The 19,009-nt window shown below is 45.1% G+C and overlaps 1 protein-coding gene across 1 annotated transcript in view; it reads left to right on the forward strand.

Moving 5' to 3' along the window:
- LOC138661799 (cytochrome P450 2F3-like) overlaps positions 1-19,009 on the forward strand; it is a 100,159-nt gene that overhangs the window by 10,388 nt on the left and 70,762 nt on the right. The window contains exons 2-3 of the mRNA XM_069746724.1: positions 6,706-6,881; positions 8,135-8,297. Coding sequence (XP_069602825.1) covers positions 6,706-6,881; positions 8,135-8,297 — 339 coding nt within the window. The remainder of the gene's footprint in view (positions 1-6,705; positions 6,882-8,134; positions 8,298-19,009) is intronic.

Consider the following 19,009-nt stretch of genomic DNA (forward strand, 5'->3'; position numbering starts at 1 on the left):
CTGCTTCTTTCCGACAGCCTTCCTTCCTAAGAATCAGCCCTTCCGTGGTGTAGAGAGAGGGTGTGTTACACTCCAAGGTGTTCCCCAGGTTGCCTTTCCTTAGCTTCGATCTTCATGCTCTCGTTTAGTAGTTGTCGGAAAGTAGGCTGCATTAGGCCTACAAAATGGGTATGGGGTGGAGAGAGATGGTGTGTTACACTCCAAGGTGTTCTCCAGGTTTCCTCGCCGTTGCTTCGATCTTCCGACTCTCGTTTAGTAGTTGTAGAAAACTACACTGCATTAGGCCTACAAAATGGGTATCGGGTGGAGAGAGATGGTGTGTTACACTCCAAGGTGTTCCCCAGGTTGCCTTGCCATTGCTTCGGTCTTCCGACTCTCGTTTAGTAGTTGTAGAAAACTACACTGCATTAGGCCTACAAAATGGGTATCAGGTGGAGAGAGATGGTGTGTTACACTCCAAGGTGTTCCCCAGGTTGCCTTGCCATTGCTTCGGTCTTCCGACTCTCGTTTAGTAGTTGTAGAAAACTACACAGCATTAGACCTACAAAATGGGTATGGGGTGGAGAGAGATGGTGTGTTACACTCCAAGGTGTTCTCCAGGTTTCCTCGCCATTGCTTCGATCTGCCGACTCTCGTTTAGTAGTTGTAGAAAACTACACTGCATTAGGCCTACAAAATGGGTATCGGGTGGAGAGAGATGGTGTGTTACACTCCAAGGTGTTCCCCAGGTTGCCTTGCCATTGCTTCGGTCTTCCGACTCTCGTTTAGTAGTTGTAGAAAACTACACTGCATTAGGCCTACAAAATGGGTATCGGGTGGAGAGAGATGGTGTGTTACACTCCAAGGTGTTCCCCAGGTTGACTTGCCATTGCTTCGGTGTTCCGACTCTCGTTTAGTAGTTGTAGAAAACTACACAGCATTAGGCCTACAAAATGGGTATGGGGTGGAGAGAGATGGTGTGTTACACTCCAAGGTGTTCTCCAGGTTTCCTCGCCATTGCTTCGATCTTCCGACTCTCGTTTAGTAGTTGTAGAAAACTACACTGCATTAGGCCTACAAAATGGGTATCGGGTGGAGAGAGATGGTGTGTTACACTCCAAGGTGTTCCCCAGGTTGCCTTGCCATTGCTTCGGTCTTCCGACTCTCGTTTAGTAGTTTTAGAAAACTACACAGCATTAGGCCTACAAAATGGGTATGGGGTGGAGAGAGATGGTGTGTTCCACTCCAAGGTGTTCTCCAGGTTGCCTTTCCTGAGCTTCTATCTTCAGGCTCTCGTTAAATTGTGGTTAAATGGAACAACTGCATTTGGCGTACTAGTTGGTTTGGGGCCTACTAACAGTGTCTGCCGCTCCTTGCTGTTCTCCTGGTTTCCTGTCCTGAAATTCCGTTTTCAGGCGCTCGTTAAGTAGTTGTTAATGTTAGACTGCATTTGGCCTACTAGTTGGGTTGGGGCCTACTATCGGTGTCTGCCACTCCTTGCTGTTCCCCTCCATTGAACAAAGCTGTGCCGCCTGTTTACTACTGTTGCCAATTTTGAACTGCATTTCGACTACTTACTGATTTGGGCCTACTCTCTGTGTCAGCCTCTCATTCCAGTTGTCCTCCACTGCAATGCCCCCTGATTAGTCCTGTGTTACCAATTTTGAACTGCATTTAGCCCACTTTATTCTTTGGGCCTATATCTGTGTTTCCTCCTCATCCTGCCCATTGCCCAGCCAGTGATAGATGAGTCTGCTGGTACATTGACCCATAACGCAACATTCCCCGTGCATGCTACACAACAACATTGTGACCCTGCTGAAAGTCAGGTTGCTCTTCCCGCATACCATACCACCTTACACGGGGACAAAGAGGAAGGTGCAGATGAAAGTGCAGGTTCCTTCATCAGGTGGGGGGAGGAATACTAGTTGGCGACGTCACTGGCACAGGGCCTCGCATAGTACGCAAAAGTGTTGCTGCCGGTGGGAGGCGCCCCCGCCGTGCAAACACACCGCTGTACTTTGAGGGGCCCTGTGCCAGTGCCAATGCCAACAAGTGGGCCCCCCCTGCTTGCTCAGGATCACAGCACTTGCAAAGTTGAAATACTTACCTCTCCCTGCTCCACTGCCGTGACGTGGTCCAGATTTCCTGGGCCCACTAATTACTTGAACCAGCCCTACCCACCACAACTTTAGCGAAATGACCCCCAATGTCAAATGCCTTCCAATTATTATAAGGTAAATTACGCTTGACAAGCTTCATTAAGAAGAATGGATGGTTTTGACATTAAAATGGGCACTCTAGGTGTTTTCCTGGCCCCCACTCACTGCCGACTATGCTGCTCCATTGACTTGCATTGGGTTTTGTGTTTCGGTCGATCCCGACTTTACGTCATAATCGGCCGATTTCACTCGACCCGACTTTTGAGATATTCGGGTTTCGCGAAACCCGGCTCGACTCTAAAAAGGTCAAGGTCGCTCAACTCTATTTACAACAATTTTTAAGGGGTTACATGGCCATGGATGGTGCCAACACTGATCGTGGCTGATGCAGCAAGTTGTCAGCTATTGTGTAAAGCTGATAGCTGCTGGATTGCCACCTGTAGGGGGTGCTATTCTCTTATATTGCAGTTCAGTTATAAGTCATATTGGTGAAAAGGGGTTAAAGGCATTGATTTTACATTTGCACAAATTTGTACAACTATATGTATTTTTGTATATATATATACAGTACAGACCAAAAGTTTGGACACACCTTCTCATTTAAAGATTTTTCTGTATTTTCATGACTACGAAAATTGTACATTCACACTGAAGGCATCAAAACTATGAATTAACACATGTGGAATTATATACTTAACAAAAAAGTGTGAAACAGCTGAAAATATGTCTTATATTCTAGGTTCTTTAAAGTAGCCACCTTTTGCTTTGATGACTGCTTTGCACACTCTTGGCATTCTCTTGTTAAGCTTCAAGAGGTAGTCACCAGGAATGGTTTTCACTTCTTGCACGTGGTACTCTGCAAGAGGCTGCATGAGTGTGTGAGTGTGAGGGTGAGCGTGTGAATGTGAATGTGAGTGTGAGAATGTGAGAGTGAGAGTGTAAATGTGTGAGTGTGTGTATGTGTGTGTGGTGCGTATGGTGTATAGAGTGTGTGTATGTGTGTGGTGTGACGGTGTTCAGCTGGTGGTACCGCGCAATAGCAGCAGTTTCCATATTGAGACACCCATCACTTGGGTGTCCCAATATGGCGGTCGGTGAACTTCCTCCGCTTGGAATTCTGGAATACGGTGACATCTGGACAGAACAGGAAATAAAAACATTACAAGGCAAATATATAAATATAAATATATATATATATATATATATATGTATATATCTACTATATAATTGTCTAAGGGTCACTTCCGTCTGTCTGTCTTTCTGTCACAGATCTTCATCGGTCACGGCCTCTGTCTGTCATGGAAATCCAAGTCGCTGATTGGTCAAGGCAAAACAGCCACGACCAATCAGCGACCGGCACAGTCCAGCGGAAAAATGGCCGCTCCTTACTCCCCGCAGTCAGTGCCCACTCCTCACACAGGGTTAATGGCTGCGTTACACCGCCTTATGCCACGGAGTAACGCACTCCATTAATGCTGCTATTAGCCCTGTGTGCACCAATAGTGAAAAGATCTAATGTTAAAAATAATTAAAAAAATGAAAAATCATTATATACTCACCGTCTGTCGGCCCCTCGGATCTAAAACAGGCCTTTCCCGCGGCTCGTGAGGTTCCAGTGACCGCTCCATGCATTGCGATCTCGCACCCTACGACAAATCAGCGACATTGGCATGGGATTTATATTCTGCTTCTCTGATTGGTCGTGCCCAGCTGACATTGGCGCGGGATTTAAATCCCGCTTCGCTGATTGGTCGCGCCCAGCCGGCGCGACCAATCAGCATCGTTGCCACGGGATTTAAATCCCACTTCACTAATTTCTTGCGCCCAGCCGGCACGACCAATCAGCGACCTTGCCGCAGGATTTAAATCCCACTTCGCTGATTGGTCGCGCCTAATCAGCGACATTGCCACGCGGGATTTAAATCCTGCTTCTCTGATTGGTCGCGCCCAGCCGGCGCGCGTGACCAATCGGCAAAATTGGCATGGGATTTAAATCCTGCTTCGCTGATCGCTCACGCAAAATCAGCGACATTGGCGTGGGATTTAAATCCCGCTTCACTGATTGGTCGCGCCCAGCCGGCATGACATTCAGTCACCACTCACACAGGGTTAATGCCAGCAGTAATGGACCGTGTTATGCCACGGGTAAAGCACTACATTACCGCTGCTATTAACCCTGTATGTCCCCAACTTTTTACAATTGATGCTGCCTATGCAGCATCAATAGTAATAAGATGTAATGTTAAAAATAATACAAAAACAAAAAACCTGCTATTCTCACCTTCCGTAGTCTGCCGAGCCGCGCGCGGCTGCCGCCATCTTCCGTTCCCAGAGATGCATTGCGAAATTACCCAGAAGACTTAGCGGTCTGGCGAGACTGCTAAGTCATCTGGGTAAATTCGCAATGCATCCTGGGAACGGAAGATGGCAGCAGCCGCGCTTATCGCCAGAGCTTCGCTGGATTGGATCCCGGCGGGTGAGTATAGAACTATTTTTTATTGTTTTTTAACAGGGATATGGTGCCCACACTGCTATATACTACGTCGGCTGTGTTATACACCGTGTGGCTGCTATATACTACCTGGCCAATGTTACATACTATGTGGGCTGTGTTATGTACTGCGTGGGCTGTGCTATATATTACATGGCCAGTGTTGTATACTGCTTGGACTGTGCTATATATTACATGGCCAGTGATATATACTGCGTGGGCTGTGTTATATCATACGTGGCTGCTATATACTACATGGCCAGTGTTATATACTATGTGGGCTGTGTTATGTACTGCGTGGGCTGTGGTATATATGACGTGGCCAGTGTTATATACTGCATGGGCTGTGTTATATATTATGTGGCCTGTGTTATATAGTACATCGCCTGTGTTATGTACTGCGTGGGCTGTGTTATATATTACGTGTGCTGTGTTACATACTGTTTGGGCTGTGTTATATACTGCGTGGCCACTGTTATATATTGTGTGGCCTGTATTAACGCATCGGGTATTCTACAATATGTATATATGTATATAGCAGTCACATAGTATACAGCACAGACCACGTAGTATTTGTCTGCTATATACTACATGGCTCCTATATACTATGTGGCCTGTGCTATATACTATGTGGCTGCTATATACATACATACATATTCTAGAATACCCGATGCGTTAGATTCGGGCCACCATCTAGTATATATATATATATGTATATATATATATATATACATATATATATATATATACAGCTCTGGAAAAAATTAGGAGACCACTGCAAAGCAGTTCTTTTCTTGATGGCTTGTAACTATCCATCATCCTCCTGATTACATTCCAGAGGTTTTCAATTGGGTTCAGGTCTTGAGATTGGGCTGCCCATGACAGGGTTTTGATGTGGTGGTATCTGAAAGTTTGCCAGAACTGTATATGTATGTACAGTATATGTGAATAAAATGTAAAATATATATATTTTACATTTTATCTAATTTAACAAAACAATTAGACTGCATAAATACGGTACATAAGTACACCATGACCTATGTGCCTATGCAATATAATTATGACGATAACTGTTAGAAATAACCCTTACGTTTCTTCACAAATGACAGACATCATTCTTTTGCTTATATTTCGTTCTATTGCAAACACAAAGTTAATTTTAATTTAATTTGTATTTTTCTCTGTTTCACTGGTCCGGTGCTCATGGATGAGTGCTGTGGAGATGCTGGGGGGTGGAAAGAGTTTCTTGGTTCAGATCTAATATTTTTTATTGATATTTTTATGCTTTCTTCCTTTTCTATTTTTAATTGTGCAAGGTGGAAATACTTCCCAAGGAGAAAATTTTATAATATATTACTGCCATTTGGAGTTCTAGAGTATGGCCTCAGTCACACAAGTGCATTTTTTACATATTTTATATCCATATCTTCAGTGCTAAGGTCTTTTTTAATGTAAATTAGAATGAGTAATTAATATTACCAAAGAGATGATCTTTCTAAAAAGGTTCACTACGTATAGTAGGCGAAGTGACAAAAGCAAAATTGGTTCCATTGGTTACGAGAATGACCTCCATCTTCTGGTCCATCTTCTGGCCGGGGGCAGTGAGAACCGTCTCCTACCTGACAGCATCACCTGCTCGGCTTTTAATTACATTCTGGTAGCATGATGAACATTTGTCATTGCTGAAGGCCAACTGATCAAAAGAAGAGCCACAGATACCAATAGGTAAGAAGTGGTTCTCGAAACTCCTGTCCAGTCGCCAGAATACTGCAGAGTTCTGCGAATCAATTCACACCAACTTTCGTATTGGTCTGTCATATTTAATTACTATTTACATTATATCTTAAAAATATAAGAGTCTAAATTATAGATAGATGATGGTCACTAAGATGTACCGTACTTAAAGAGTAGGTTTTAAGATGAATAAATTAGAAACTATGCTGAATCTTTTTCCACAAAACTTATATATCAACCCAATAACCTGCCGCCCACAGAGGGCACTTTCTATTCATTGGACTAGGTAAAACCTAAGGACTATAGTTTCTAACTTTAATGTCTTTTCTATTTTATTAGGTTGGGAAAGGATTGAATTTCACTCTATGACAACAGTGCTCGCCATTCTCTGTTTTTCCTTTCTGATATTTCTTAAGAAGAAAAAGGGCAAACTTCCACCAGGCCCTAAAGCTTTGCCTCTTCTGGGCAACCTCCATCAGCTAGATACCAAAAATTTGGTCAAGTCTCTGAAAGAGGTACGGTATGTGGATTAGTAAGCCTGCTCAATTTGAGCACTATTTGTAATCTTAAGCCCGAATCATTATTGCATTTGTACATTTTTGTTTAGTTTTTTGCTTTTTGCCTGTTTTTATTTGAACCTTATTATTCTTTCAATTGTACCTATTTTAAAAGTCTTTTTCGTACATGTCCACCTGTTTTGTTTTTTCTTCTTTTGTTTTTTGTTCACGATTGCAAACGGTGATTGAGGTTTCCAGATCCAGCTCTCCACCTGGAGAGATTTTATATACACCTGGATATTTTGTGCGAATTTTGCTAAATTTAGGTTGAGCATCACATTTTTTGTTATATAAAGTTGTAAAAAGATTTAAAGACAAAAATAAAGAGTATTTTTTATTTTTGGAAAAAATTATAAATAATTTTGAAGAATTTGGTGTGAAAACCATCAACAAGCACCAAAAGACAAAAAGAATAAAAATAAGTGATTAACTGGACCCTTACATATTTTTATATGTAGTCTAAAATCAAAGTGAATCTACCCCACCCTTCCCAGTAATGCCCTCAACTTATCCTAAACCTCGTACCTCTGTGCAGAGTTTATATAAATCCCGCTCCCTTTTTGACCAGGAGTCCCGAAAAATCTGGGATTGTTGACAACTACAGATTTTTCTATAATGAAATCTTTGTCTTGTAAGATCAGCTATTTGTACCACATAGATCTTCCTTTGGTTTATTTTTGCACAGGAAATAGCTGTCTGACATCTTGAAAGTAGGTAGTTTTTCTGCTCACCAAAACCCAATGGAGGACCATGCTTTAACTTGTGGCTCAAGCTACTCTGATTCCAGTCATGAGTCGTTTCATTATGCCATGATGACCCCAAGCCATGATGATGTGATGGAACTACATCCCTAAACAACATCCCTAAAATCGAGGCTTCAACCACTACCCTTAACCAGTTAATACGATATTGAGGTCAATTATTGTCTGGTCTAAAAAGGTAAAAATTCAGACTATTTGTTGGCTTTGGCTTCTTTCCATAACTTTTCAAAATATGAAAAAAGTGTGAAGAACCTTGCTGAGGAGTTGAGGTTCACACAGATTTTAGAAATTAGGGGACATTTTACACAGAAATCTAAGTCGTCTTAGACGTGAGCATATAGCTTCCCCCAAAAATGATCTAAAATGAAATGAATAAACTAAAATCTACATGCAATTAATATTTTGCTATTTTTCCTCATATTCATTATATTTATGCCCTTCCATTTATAGCTGAACAACAAATATGGTCCAGTATTCACCATCTACCTAGGACCACGGCCCAATGTCATCCTGTATGGATATAAGGCAGTTCGTGAAGCTCTGGTGGAACAAGCAGAAGATTTTAGTGGCAGAGGAGAGTTTCCTGCATTTCATAGATTCACTCAAGGGAATGGTAAGTTTTTAGTTCTAGGGACCTAAATAATGAGATGTTATTAATTTGAGATGAAACTGTATACTCCCCTTAGTGATGGAGCCAAATTTTTGAAATCTGACCAGTGTCACTTTATGTGGTAATAACTCTGCAACGCTTCAACAAATCCCAGTGATTTTGAGACTGTTTTTTCCTGACATATTACACTTTATGATAATGGTAAATTTAGGTCAATATGTTTTGTGTTTATTTATAAAAAATATCAAAAATTTGAGAAAAATGTTTAAAAATTTGCAATTTTCTAAATTTGAATGATTATCCCTTTAATCCAGATGATCATACCACAGCAATCCATTAATAAATAACATTTCCCACATGTCCCTAGTTAGACCGCACATGGAGTACTGTGTCCAGTTTTGGGCACCGGTGCTCAGGAAGGATATAATGGAACTAGAGAGAGTACAAAGGAGGGCAACAAAATTAATAAAGGGGATGGGAGAACTACAGTGCCCAGATAGATTAGCGAAATTAGGATTATTTAGTCTAGAAAAAAGACGACTGAGGGGCGATCTAATAACCATGTATAAGTATATAAGGGGACAATACAAATATCTCGCTGAGGATCTGTTTATACCAAGGAAGGTGACGGGCACAAGGGGGCATTCTTTGCGTCTGGAGGAGAGAAGGTTTTTCCACCAACATAGAAGAGGATTCTTTACTGTTAGGGCAGTGAGAATCTGGAATTGCTTGCCTGAGGAGGTGGTGATGGCGAACTCAGTCGAGGGGTTCAAGAGAGGCCTGGATGTCTTCCTGGAGCAGAACAATATTGTATCATACAATTATTAGGTTCTGTAGAAGGACGTAGATCTGGGTATTTATTATGATGGAATATAGGCTGAACTGGATGGACAAATGTCTTTTTTCGGCCTTACTAACTATGTTACTATGGCTTTACATCAGCATAATTTGTAAAATGTTATTTTATTTTGTTAGCAGTTTAGGAGGTTGAAAAATGTAGCAGCAATTTTTTTCATTTTTTCAAGGAAATTTACAAAGTTAATTTCTTTAGGGACTTATCCATGTTAGAAGTCACTTTAGGGGTCCCATATATTGGGAAACCCCCAAAAGTAATATCATTTTATAAACAGCACCCCCTGACATATTGAAAACTGCTGTCAGGTAGTTTATTAACCATTCAAGTGCTCTACAGGAATTAATGCAAAGTGGCATGACAGAAATGAAAATGTGTATTTTTACCACCTAAAAGTCTCTAACTTCTGAACAGATTACTACAGGCGTCAGACTCTAAGGCCGCTATTTGGTCATGAATTGCCATGGCAAGCATCAGGACCACACAATCATGATCTGAGGGCACAAATTTGGATAAAGAAGAAGCCCTCACACTCTGTTAACCATTTATAATGATGTAATCACTATTGACAGCAGCATCTAAGGGGTTAAACAGAATTTGACGGTGCAAACACTGACCGTCGCTAATGCAGCAAGTTGTCAGCTATAGTGTACAGCCGACAGCTGCTGGATTATCACCTGTATGGGGAGGCTATTCTCTTATATCTCAGGTCAGTTAAAAGACGTATTGGCGGTTATTAAGGGGTTAATATTGGTATGAGAGCTTACATTTGGATAAGCTGATGATTTACTCATAATTAGAGGTGAGCAAATCAATTCACAGGACCCTGGTCCAGCTGATAGATTAGCGTTTCATGGCCGCTGGAGGCGAGCCCTGTAAAATGCTTTCTTCCTGCTGACATCCACAACTTCTCTCTTAATTAGCCACCCTGGTGCGATGACATCATGATCCATATGAGGAAGGCTTTGCACATCAGGAAGGCTCCTTTCCAGAGGCCACGGAATACTGACTCGGCCACTGGACCAGGGTCCTGCAAATGTATTTGCTCATCTCTACCCACAATATCAATTGGCTGCACATGTAACACCCCAGGAAGCCAGTTGTTACAGTGGTATTGCCTCCCTCACGAGGAGGGTGATGCCATGCCTGTAAGCGATAAGGATACCTTTAACAGGTAACACTTACATGCAACACTTTTCTGACTCCAGGCCAGAAGGGTGAGCTCTAGACCTGGTTTCGGGGTATCTTCCCTACATATATTCTGGCTGGGGGAGGAGTTAGGAGAGTCTGTGAGGAGAGTTGGAGCTGAGCAGACATGCGGCTCTGCAGCTCCTGACAGGTGAGTCAGACAGTTTGTAGGAAACAGTGAGGGGAGAAGGAGCAAAGGTGGAGAGAGAAACTGGAGTGGAGCTGCAATTGGGCTCACTCCAGGACCGAGCGCAGAAACCGGAGGCCAGAATTCCAAGGTTGTGGGGGTAACTCTTTGCCCCACAGCAGAAACCGGTGGGCAGGAGATTCCAAGTCTCCTGGCCACCATTACACCTGAAGGCACAGCAGCAGATAGAGCTCAGAGTCACCACGAGAGAAGAGACACCTGTAGAATGGCTTGAGTTGCCTGCCATGCGGGTATTGTCTACCTAAAAGGGACAGAGAGAAAGAGAGGGCCTTGTGTGAATCTTCAGGCAGCAAGGGGCGCACACTTCAGCACAGTAAGGAAGGCTTCCAACCTCACCTGGCTAAGGGGACTCCAAATCGCTTCCAGGCTGCCCGGATTCCAAAGACCACCTGTAATCTGTGTACCTGAACTGCATCAGTAAAAGGTAAAGAGACTGCAATCTTGTGTCCTCTAATTCTTTTCTGCACTTCATCACCATTATCTTTACCAACTGCATCGGGAGCCCTGGGGACTAAGCTCTACCTGTGGGGAGCTATACCACCTCTGCTGCAATACCATCATCCTCAGAGGACCCCTTTAAGCAGCATCGGCCATCCCTGGCCGAGTACCACAAGTGATGTCACAAACACTACTCATTAGAATTTATTTTTCCACTTTAATTCCCTTTTATTGGACGCCCAATGCCACAGACGGGTCACTGCCACCATGATACATCCCTTTAAGAAACCAGCCCGGTACCGAGTACCCCACAGTCGTAGCGGGCACTCAACACACTTTGAACAATCTCTTTGTGTCAGAAGGGTGCCCTAATGCTATAGTGACCTAAGTGTAGTTCTCTGGTGGAATCCCCAGCAAATAGCGATAATTCCAAAAATAACCCAGAAGAAATGGGATAGTCCTCCTGCCCTTTCCCTGACTCTTAAAGGTTCCCATTGTGCCACAAATCACACTGTCTACTACCATGTCACAACCAAGGCCCTCAGGGCAACTAGACCTCATAGTAGCTAGTTTTCTAGCCTGCAATAGCAGAGATCAACCTTGGCCCACAATAGGATCCAATTACTGCTTCACCTGGGTTTGATTCCCACTAAGAAACATCAAACACTGCTCTAACCATCAGCTGGTCCATCAAATACTTCAGCTTTATTACCTTCCTCATCCTCTTCATCCTCCTCTTTTTTAGAGAACAGAGAAATGCTTCCTTACCTGTTCCGTATATGACTCCCTCAAGGCCAGAAAAGATAAGAGCTAATTGTGAAGATGGAGGAGCAGAACATATTATTAATCTAACCTCACATATACTCTCTCAGCCTGAAATAATGGTATTGAGCCATGGTCTATCATTTGTCCCCCACTACCAAATTTGATCCATTTTTGTGGATCAAGGATATTAATCTCTTTTTGAGAACACTAAAATGGAAAAAAATCTTCATTCAAAACGATAAGTCACAATACCAATCACTTGGTATAACAAGTGATTGTTATAACTGACTCATTAGAGGATGTTGAGCATTCCGATACTGCAAATATCGGGTATTGGCCGATATTCGCTGTAACGGATTTCCGATACTGAGTTCCGATATTTTTAAGATATCGGATACCGGAATCGGAAGTTCCTATAGTGCAATTATGCACTATAATGGAGTGTGGGCAGTGTGTGGGCGGAGACTGCATCTGTGTGTGCAGGCAGGGTCTGTGCGTGACTTGGGGGGGTCTGTGCAGGCTGCTGGGGGTCTGTGCGGGCCTGCCAGGGGTCTGTACGGGCCTCATGGGGTACTGTGTGGCCTGCCGGGGGTCTGTACGGGCCTCTCGGGGGGTCTGTGCGGCCTGCCTGGGGTCTGTGTGGGCCTGCCGGGGGTCTGTACGGGCCGGCTGAGGGTCTGTGCGGCCTGCCGGGGGTCTGTGCGGGCCTCTCGGGGGTCTTTGTGGCCTGCTGGGGGTCTGTGCGGCCTGCCAAGGGTCTCTACGGTCCTCTCAGGGGGTCTGTGCGGCCTGCCGGGGGTCTGTACGGGCCTCTTTGGGGTCTGTGCGGCCTGCCGGGGGTCTGTACGGGCCTCTCGGGGGTCTGTGCGGCCTGCCGGGGGTCTGTACAGGCTGCCGGGGGTCTGTGCGGGTGTGCAGGCATCGACCGATGGGACTACAAGTCCAATCGGGCTATGCTTGCTACAATGGCAGTGATTGACACATTAGCCAATGATGGGACAGTAGTAGTCCCATCATCCGGCTAATGTGTTGAATGTAAAAAAAAAATACTACATATAACATACATACTATTAGGTGTCGAGTTCCTGCCTCTGCACAGGGGGAATCTCGAACCATCTCTGCTGCGGTCACCCATTCTTCTCCAGCCGCAGTGGAGTCTGCTCAGCGGAGACTTCGGTCCCAGCGTCTTGCTCAGTCTCACTCTGTGCATAGAGTTGCTGCTGCTTTTCTAGCTTCTGCCATTGAAGCCAGTGCTGGGCAGCAGCGAGCAGACGCTTCTGAGACTAAGTCCTACTTTGCACACACTGAGCATGCCCAGGGCAAGATCTCTCAGTGGAGATCTAGGGTCACATGCTCAGGTACTGCAGCAATTCCATTGGTCCTTCTTTGAAAGGTCCTATACGTGCTGCAGCTATTTAAGGCTCGCATGACTGCACGGCCTTGCGCTAGTGTACATTTGTACACGTGTGTGTGTTGTGAGTGAAAGTCGCTCTTTAAATAACCCTCCCTATTGAATGACTGTTCGCGGAAGGTGTATGATTGCTATCTAGCGCCCGACTTATCCAACAGCACGTTACACACTAATACAGCGTCTAGTTGCTGTGTCCGCCAGTGTGGCGCCGTGCGCTTTCACAGCACTTTCCTGACCCAAGCCTGGGTGGTTAGTGGCATCCGAAAGTACGGCACCGCACGCACTCTTGTGCATTCCTTTGTTATTATTTTGGTTACGCTGACACCCCAGTTGCGGTGTCGACCGCAAGTAGTCTACACAGACTCAGATCCCAAGTCTTAGGACTGAGCTCGGAGACTCCTTGCTTGTGCTCTTGTGTGCGGTACCGCGGCCCTGTGACTTAACAGGGTTCGCTTCCTTCACACAGGGTGAAGTTAACCCGTGTGTATTCACATTGTACCACCATATAGTCCGTCATTACTTGGCAGCAGGTTCCATCTCTGCACAGTGGACCCCGGGCTGCGAACGCGCCTTATTCTACCTATCTTATTATTTGGTGCGTTCCGCTAGCCCTAACATTACACCTGCGCCAGGGTCTGGCTAGTAATGATGGACAAACAGCAATCCTTGCAGTACATCCAGCAGCTGGAGGGTAGGTTGGCGGCTCTCGAGCGCACAACCTCAGCTGTGGATGTAACCGCAGTTGCTGTTCAAGCTGCTAGCGTGGCTGCAGCAACCTTGTCCACTGCCACCCCTGTACCGACTCTATCTCGCCTCCCGCTGCCAGAAAAATTTTCTGGTGATAGTAAGTCTTGTAGGGGTTTCGTGAGTCAGTGCTCTATACATCTCGAGCTTCTGGCCTCTCGTTTCCCTACAGAGCGGGCTAAGGTGGGATTTATTGTGTCTCTCCTGTAGGACAGGACGTTAGAGTGGGCTACGCCGCTGTGGGAGTGTGGCGATCATGTGGTGCAGAGTGCTTCATTTTTCCTGAGCACTCTGAAACAGGTCTTTTTATGATCTCGTGTCACCCATGATACAACGCTCCAACTGTTGGCATTGACTCAGGGCTCGTCCTTGGTCTGCCATTTTGCCGTCCACTTCCGCACCCTAACATCTGAGCTGGAGTGGTCGGATAACTGTTGTGAATTCTGTTGTTAAGCTCCCTCCTGTGGTCATGAATGGTACTTCGGCTCGTTCTGTCCATGGGCTTCCTCTGGTGGTTGTGAGTGGGGCTGCGGCTTCTGAGGTTCCTTCCACAGGTGACAAGGTTAATTCGTTAGCTGGCTGCTCTATTTAACTCCACCTAGATCATTGCTCCATGCCACCTGTCAATGTTCTAGTATTGGTCTAGTTCGCTCATGGATCGTTCTTGCAGCATGTCTTCCCAGCAGAAGCTAAGTTCCTGCTTGTTTTTCTCTGTTTGCTATTTTTTCTGTCCAGCTTGCTATTTTGATTTTTGTCTTGCTTGCTGGAAGCTCTTGGACGCAGAGGGAGCGCCTCTGCACCGTGAGTCGGTGCGGAGGGTCTTTTTGCGCCCTCTGCGTGGTCTTTTTGTAGTTTTTTGTGCTGACCGCAAAGTTACCTTTCCTATCCTCTGTCTGTTCAGTAAGTCGGGCCTCACTTTGCTAAATCTATTTCATCTCTGTGTTTGTAATTTTCATCTTAACTCACAGTCATTATATGTGGGGGGCTGCCTGTTCCTTTGGGGAATTTCTCTGAGGCAAGGTAGGCTTTATTTTTCTATCTTTAGGGCTAGCTAGTTCCTTAGGCTGTGACGAGTTGCATAGGGAGCGTTAGGAGCATTCCACGGCTATTTCTAGTGTGTGTGATAGGATTAGGGATTGCGGTCAGCAGAGTTTCCACGTCTCAGAGCTTGTCCTGTATTATTAGTAACTATCAGGTCATTCCGTGTGCTCTTAGCCACCAGGTCCATTATTGTCCTCACCACCAGGTCATAACAGATAACGCCCTAATTCAGATATTTTGGAAGGGGCTGGCTGACCACGTGAAGGACGCCCTGGCCACTAGAGAGGTTCCCGCCACACTGGAGGGATTAATAGCTGTGTCCACTCGTATTGACATCCGTTTTCACGAGCGGAGGTTAGAGTGAGCCCAGTGTAGGCAGAGGTTTCGGCTGGCTCCCACCTTCGCCAAACCTTTGGAATCTCCAGTCCAGGCCCCTGAGTCACATGAGGCCATGGAAGTGTCACGAGCGGGATCTAAGTCCCGGACCGCTTGTGCACTCCAGGTTTGTCATGTTTGCCAGCAGTCAGGACATCTTGCCACCAGATGTTCCCAGCTGTCGAGGAAACGTCAGCGTCTAGTGGTAGTAGGTGGTGGTACACTAGAAACGGCGACGTTTGTCTCCAAATTGTCCTTTAAGGGGACAATAACAATAGGCTCTTTCACTCACTCGGTAGAGCTCTGCGTGGATTCTGGGGCGGAGGGCAATTTTATGTCTTCTGCCTTCGCCCAACGTCACGCAATACCCCTGGTTATGCTAGCTCAACCAGTAACGGTACGAGTGTTGAATAGGTCAACACTCCCCTCACAGATAACACACCAGACCATCCCTTTTACTCTGTCCATGTCGCCATCCCATGAGGAGATTATATCTCTGCTCATCATTCCTGAAGGAATTGATGAGGTCCTGTTGGGAATACCTTGGCTGTGGTACCACTCTCCTCATATCGAGTGGTCCTCAGGCAGAATTCTGGGATGGGGTGAATCTTGTGGGGGTAGGAGTCAGAGGGAGTGCGTTCAGGTTGCTACTACAGAGGTACCCGCAGATCTATCCTCTCTCCCCAAGCAATATTGGTCTTATGCAGACGTGTTCTCCAAAAAGGCGGCAGAGACTCTTCCGTCCCATCGCCCTTATGACTGTCCTATTGATCTCTTGCCTGGTGCTGAGCCTCCCCGGGGTCGAGTTTATCCATTATCTCTCCCGGAGATGGAGGCAATGTCACAGTACATCCAGGAAAATCTGGCAAGAGGATTCACTAGGAAGTCAGTGTCACCTGCTGGGGCAGGGTTCTTCTTCGTGCAGAAGAAGAATGGGGAATTGCGTCCGTGCATAGACTACACGGGTCTTAACGCCTTCACCGTTAAGAATAAGTATCCTTTGCCCTTGATATCTGAGATCTTTGATAGGCTTCGGGGAGCAAGGGTATTTACTAAATTAGATCTGCGGGGTGCTTACAAGCTGATTCGCATCCGTGAGGGGGACGAATGGAAGATGGCTTGTAACACCAGGGATGGGCACTATGAATATCTGGTGATGCCCTTCAGGCTCTGTAATGCCTTAGCCGTTTTCCAAGACTTTGAAAACGACATCTTCCGGGATATGATCTCCACCTCGGTGGTAGTTTATCTGGATGATATTCTCATCTACTCTCCAGATATTGACTCCCACCGGAGAGATGTTTGCAAAGTCTTTGACCTCCTACGGGCAAACTCCCTCTACGCCAAGTTGGAGAAGTGTTTGTTCGAGCAGGAGTCCTTACCATTCCTAGGCTATATCATCTCCGCCCAGGGATTGGCTATGGATCCTGCCAAACTACAGGCTGTGATGGACTGGCAGGAACCCCATTCTCTTAAAGTGGTGCAGCGCTTTATGGGGTTCATTAATTATTATCGACAGTTCATTCCGCACTTCTCAACTTTGGTAGCTACCTTGGTTGCCAATTTTCACAGAAAGAAATAATGTGTACAACCTTGGGTATATTTAATAGAGCTCACAGAAAAGAATCCCAAGAATTAAAAGTTAACCTTTATTAATATAATATCATAAAAATATTAAATACCCAATATGTGCATAACTACACCATCACCAAGATTAACAACATACCATAGGAAAGGCCAAGATAGTGCCAATCCCTACACTAGACTAAAAAACATCCTACCTAACAGCGGAGGTTGGCACCCTATAACACCTGCGCAGTGGCGCCCCCGCTCCTCGTCGACTCTCCCTGCTATCCCTAGTGGGCCCTACTGGGATAGGGAGCGGAAAAAACAAATACTCAGTGACTCTATAGAAAAGATAGTGAGTCAATAGCAATAACCCAAATACCCTATCTCGCTAGCTGCACTAATACTTCCTATCCGCGGGGGTCGGCACCCTAAAAATGGACGCAAATGGCGCCCCCGCTCCACGATGGCTATACTAAACTGACCCTAAATAAAAGTGGTAGGCAGGATATTACACAGATGTGTTAAAGCATATAAGCATATAAAAAGGATTTACAATATCCAATTGTCAATAGAGTGTCCTTATCGTATACACAGTGCTGATCGTCCATACACCACACATCCTATAGTTAACAAATGAGCATATATAGAATATATAGAAGAGATCATAAAGTTCAATAACTTGCGGATAGAATAATCTCCCAAACTTGAATATCGATAATCCAGAGTATAAGCACATATATCAGAAAGACACAATCTACCTGGGTAAATCTGACAGGGAGAAGGACTTGGGGATCCTAGTTAATGATAAACTTACCTGGAGCAGCCAGTGCCAGGCAGCAGCTGCCAAGGCAAACAGGATCATGGGGTTCATTAAAAGAGGTCTGGATACACATGATGAGAGCATTATACTGCCTCTGTACAAATCCCTAGTTAGACCGCACATGGAGTACTGTGTCCAGTTTTGGGCACCGGTGCTCAGGAAGGATATAATGGAACTAGAGAGAGTACAAAGGAGGGCAACAAAATTAATAAAGGGGATGGGGGAACTACAATACCCAGATAGATTAGCGAAATTAGGATTATTTAGTCTAGAAAAAAGACGACTGAGGGGCGATCTAATAACCATGTATAAGTATATAAGGGGACAATACAAATATCTCGCTGAGGATCTGTTTATACCAAGGAAGGTGACGGGCACAAGGGGGCATTCTTTGCGTCTGGAGGAGAGAAGGTTTTTCCACCAACATAGAAGAGGATTCTTTACTGTTAGGGCAGTGAGAATCTGGAATTGCTTGCCTGAGGAGGTGGTGATGGCGAACTCAGTCGAGGGGTTCAAGAGAGGCCTGGATGTCTTCCTGGAGCAGAACAATATTGTATCATACAATTAGGTTCTGTAGAAGGACGTAGATCTGGGAATTTATTATGATGGAAAATATAGGCTGAACTGGATGGACAAATGTCTTTTTTCGGCCTTACTAACTATGTTACTATGTTACTATGTTACTATGTTACCTAAACCCTTCTGATCTAAAATCAATCAGCAAGATCATTTAAGCAAGATACTCCCTTCCCCGAACTCAACGCGTTTCCCCTCCTCATATAACAGGAGGTTCATCAGGAGTTTATCAGATACATGTAAAGGGTTACTTAGCTTCCTTCATAGATGGTGCAGGTAAAACAAATGGTCTGTATCACCATCGGACCGATCCCTCCTGGATATGGTGCTCCCAGACCTACGCCACAGCGTGTTCGTTTTAAAGGCGGGCCACTAAACAGAAACAAAATCAGCTGCTCACCGGCGTGCGTGTACCAAGTACTTCCGGTTAACTTTTAATTCTTGGGATTCTTTTCTGTGAGCTCTACCTTGGTTGCCCTCACCAAGAAGGGGGCAAATCCCAAATTGTGGCCTGAGGAGGTCTCCAAGGCCTTTAACTCCATAAAGTCACACTTCGCTAGCACTCCTATCCTACATCGCCCCGATGTAGATAAGCCATTTATCATAGAGGTGGATGCCTCATCTGTTGGTGCTGGAGCAGTCCTCTTCCAGATGCTCAAGGTCGGAAGCATCCTTGCTTCTTCTTTTCTAAAACCTTCTCACCAGCAGAGAGGAATTATTCCATCGG

Source organism: Ranitomeya imitator, chromosome 2, assembly GCF_032444005.1.
Source record: "Ranitomeya imitator isolate aRanImi1 chromosome 2, aRanImi1.pri, whole genome shotgun sequence".
NCBI classification, from domain to species: Eukaryota; Metazoa; Chordata; class Amphibia; order Anura; family Dendrobatidae; genus Ranitomeya; species Ranitomeya imitator.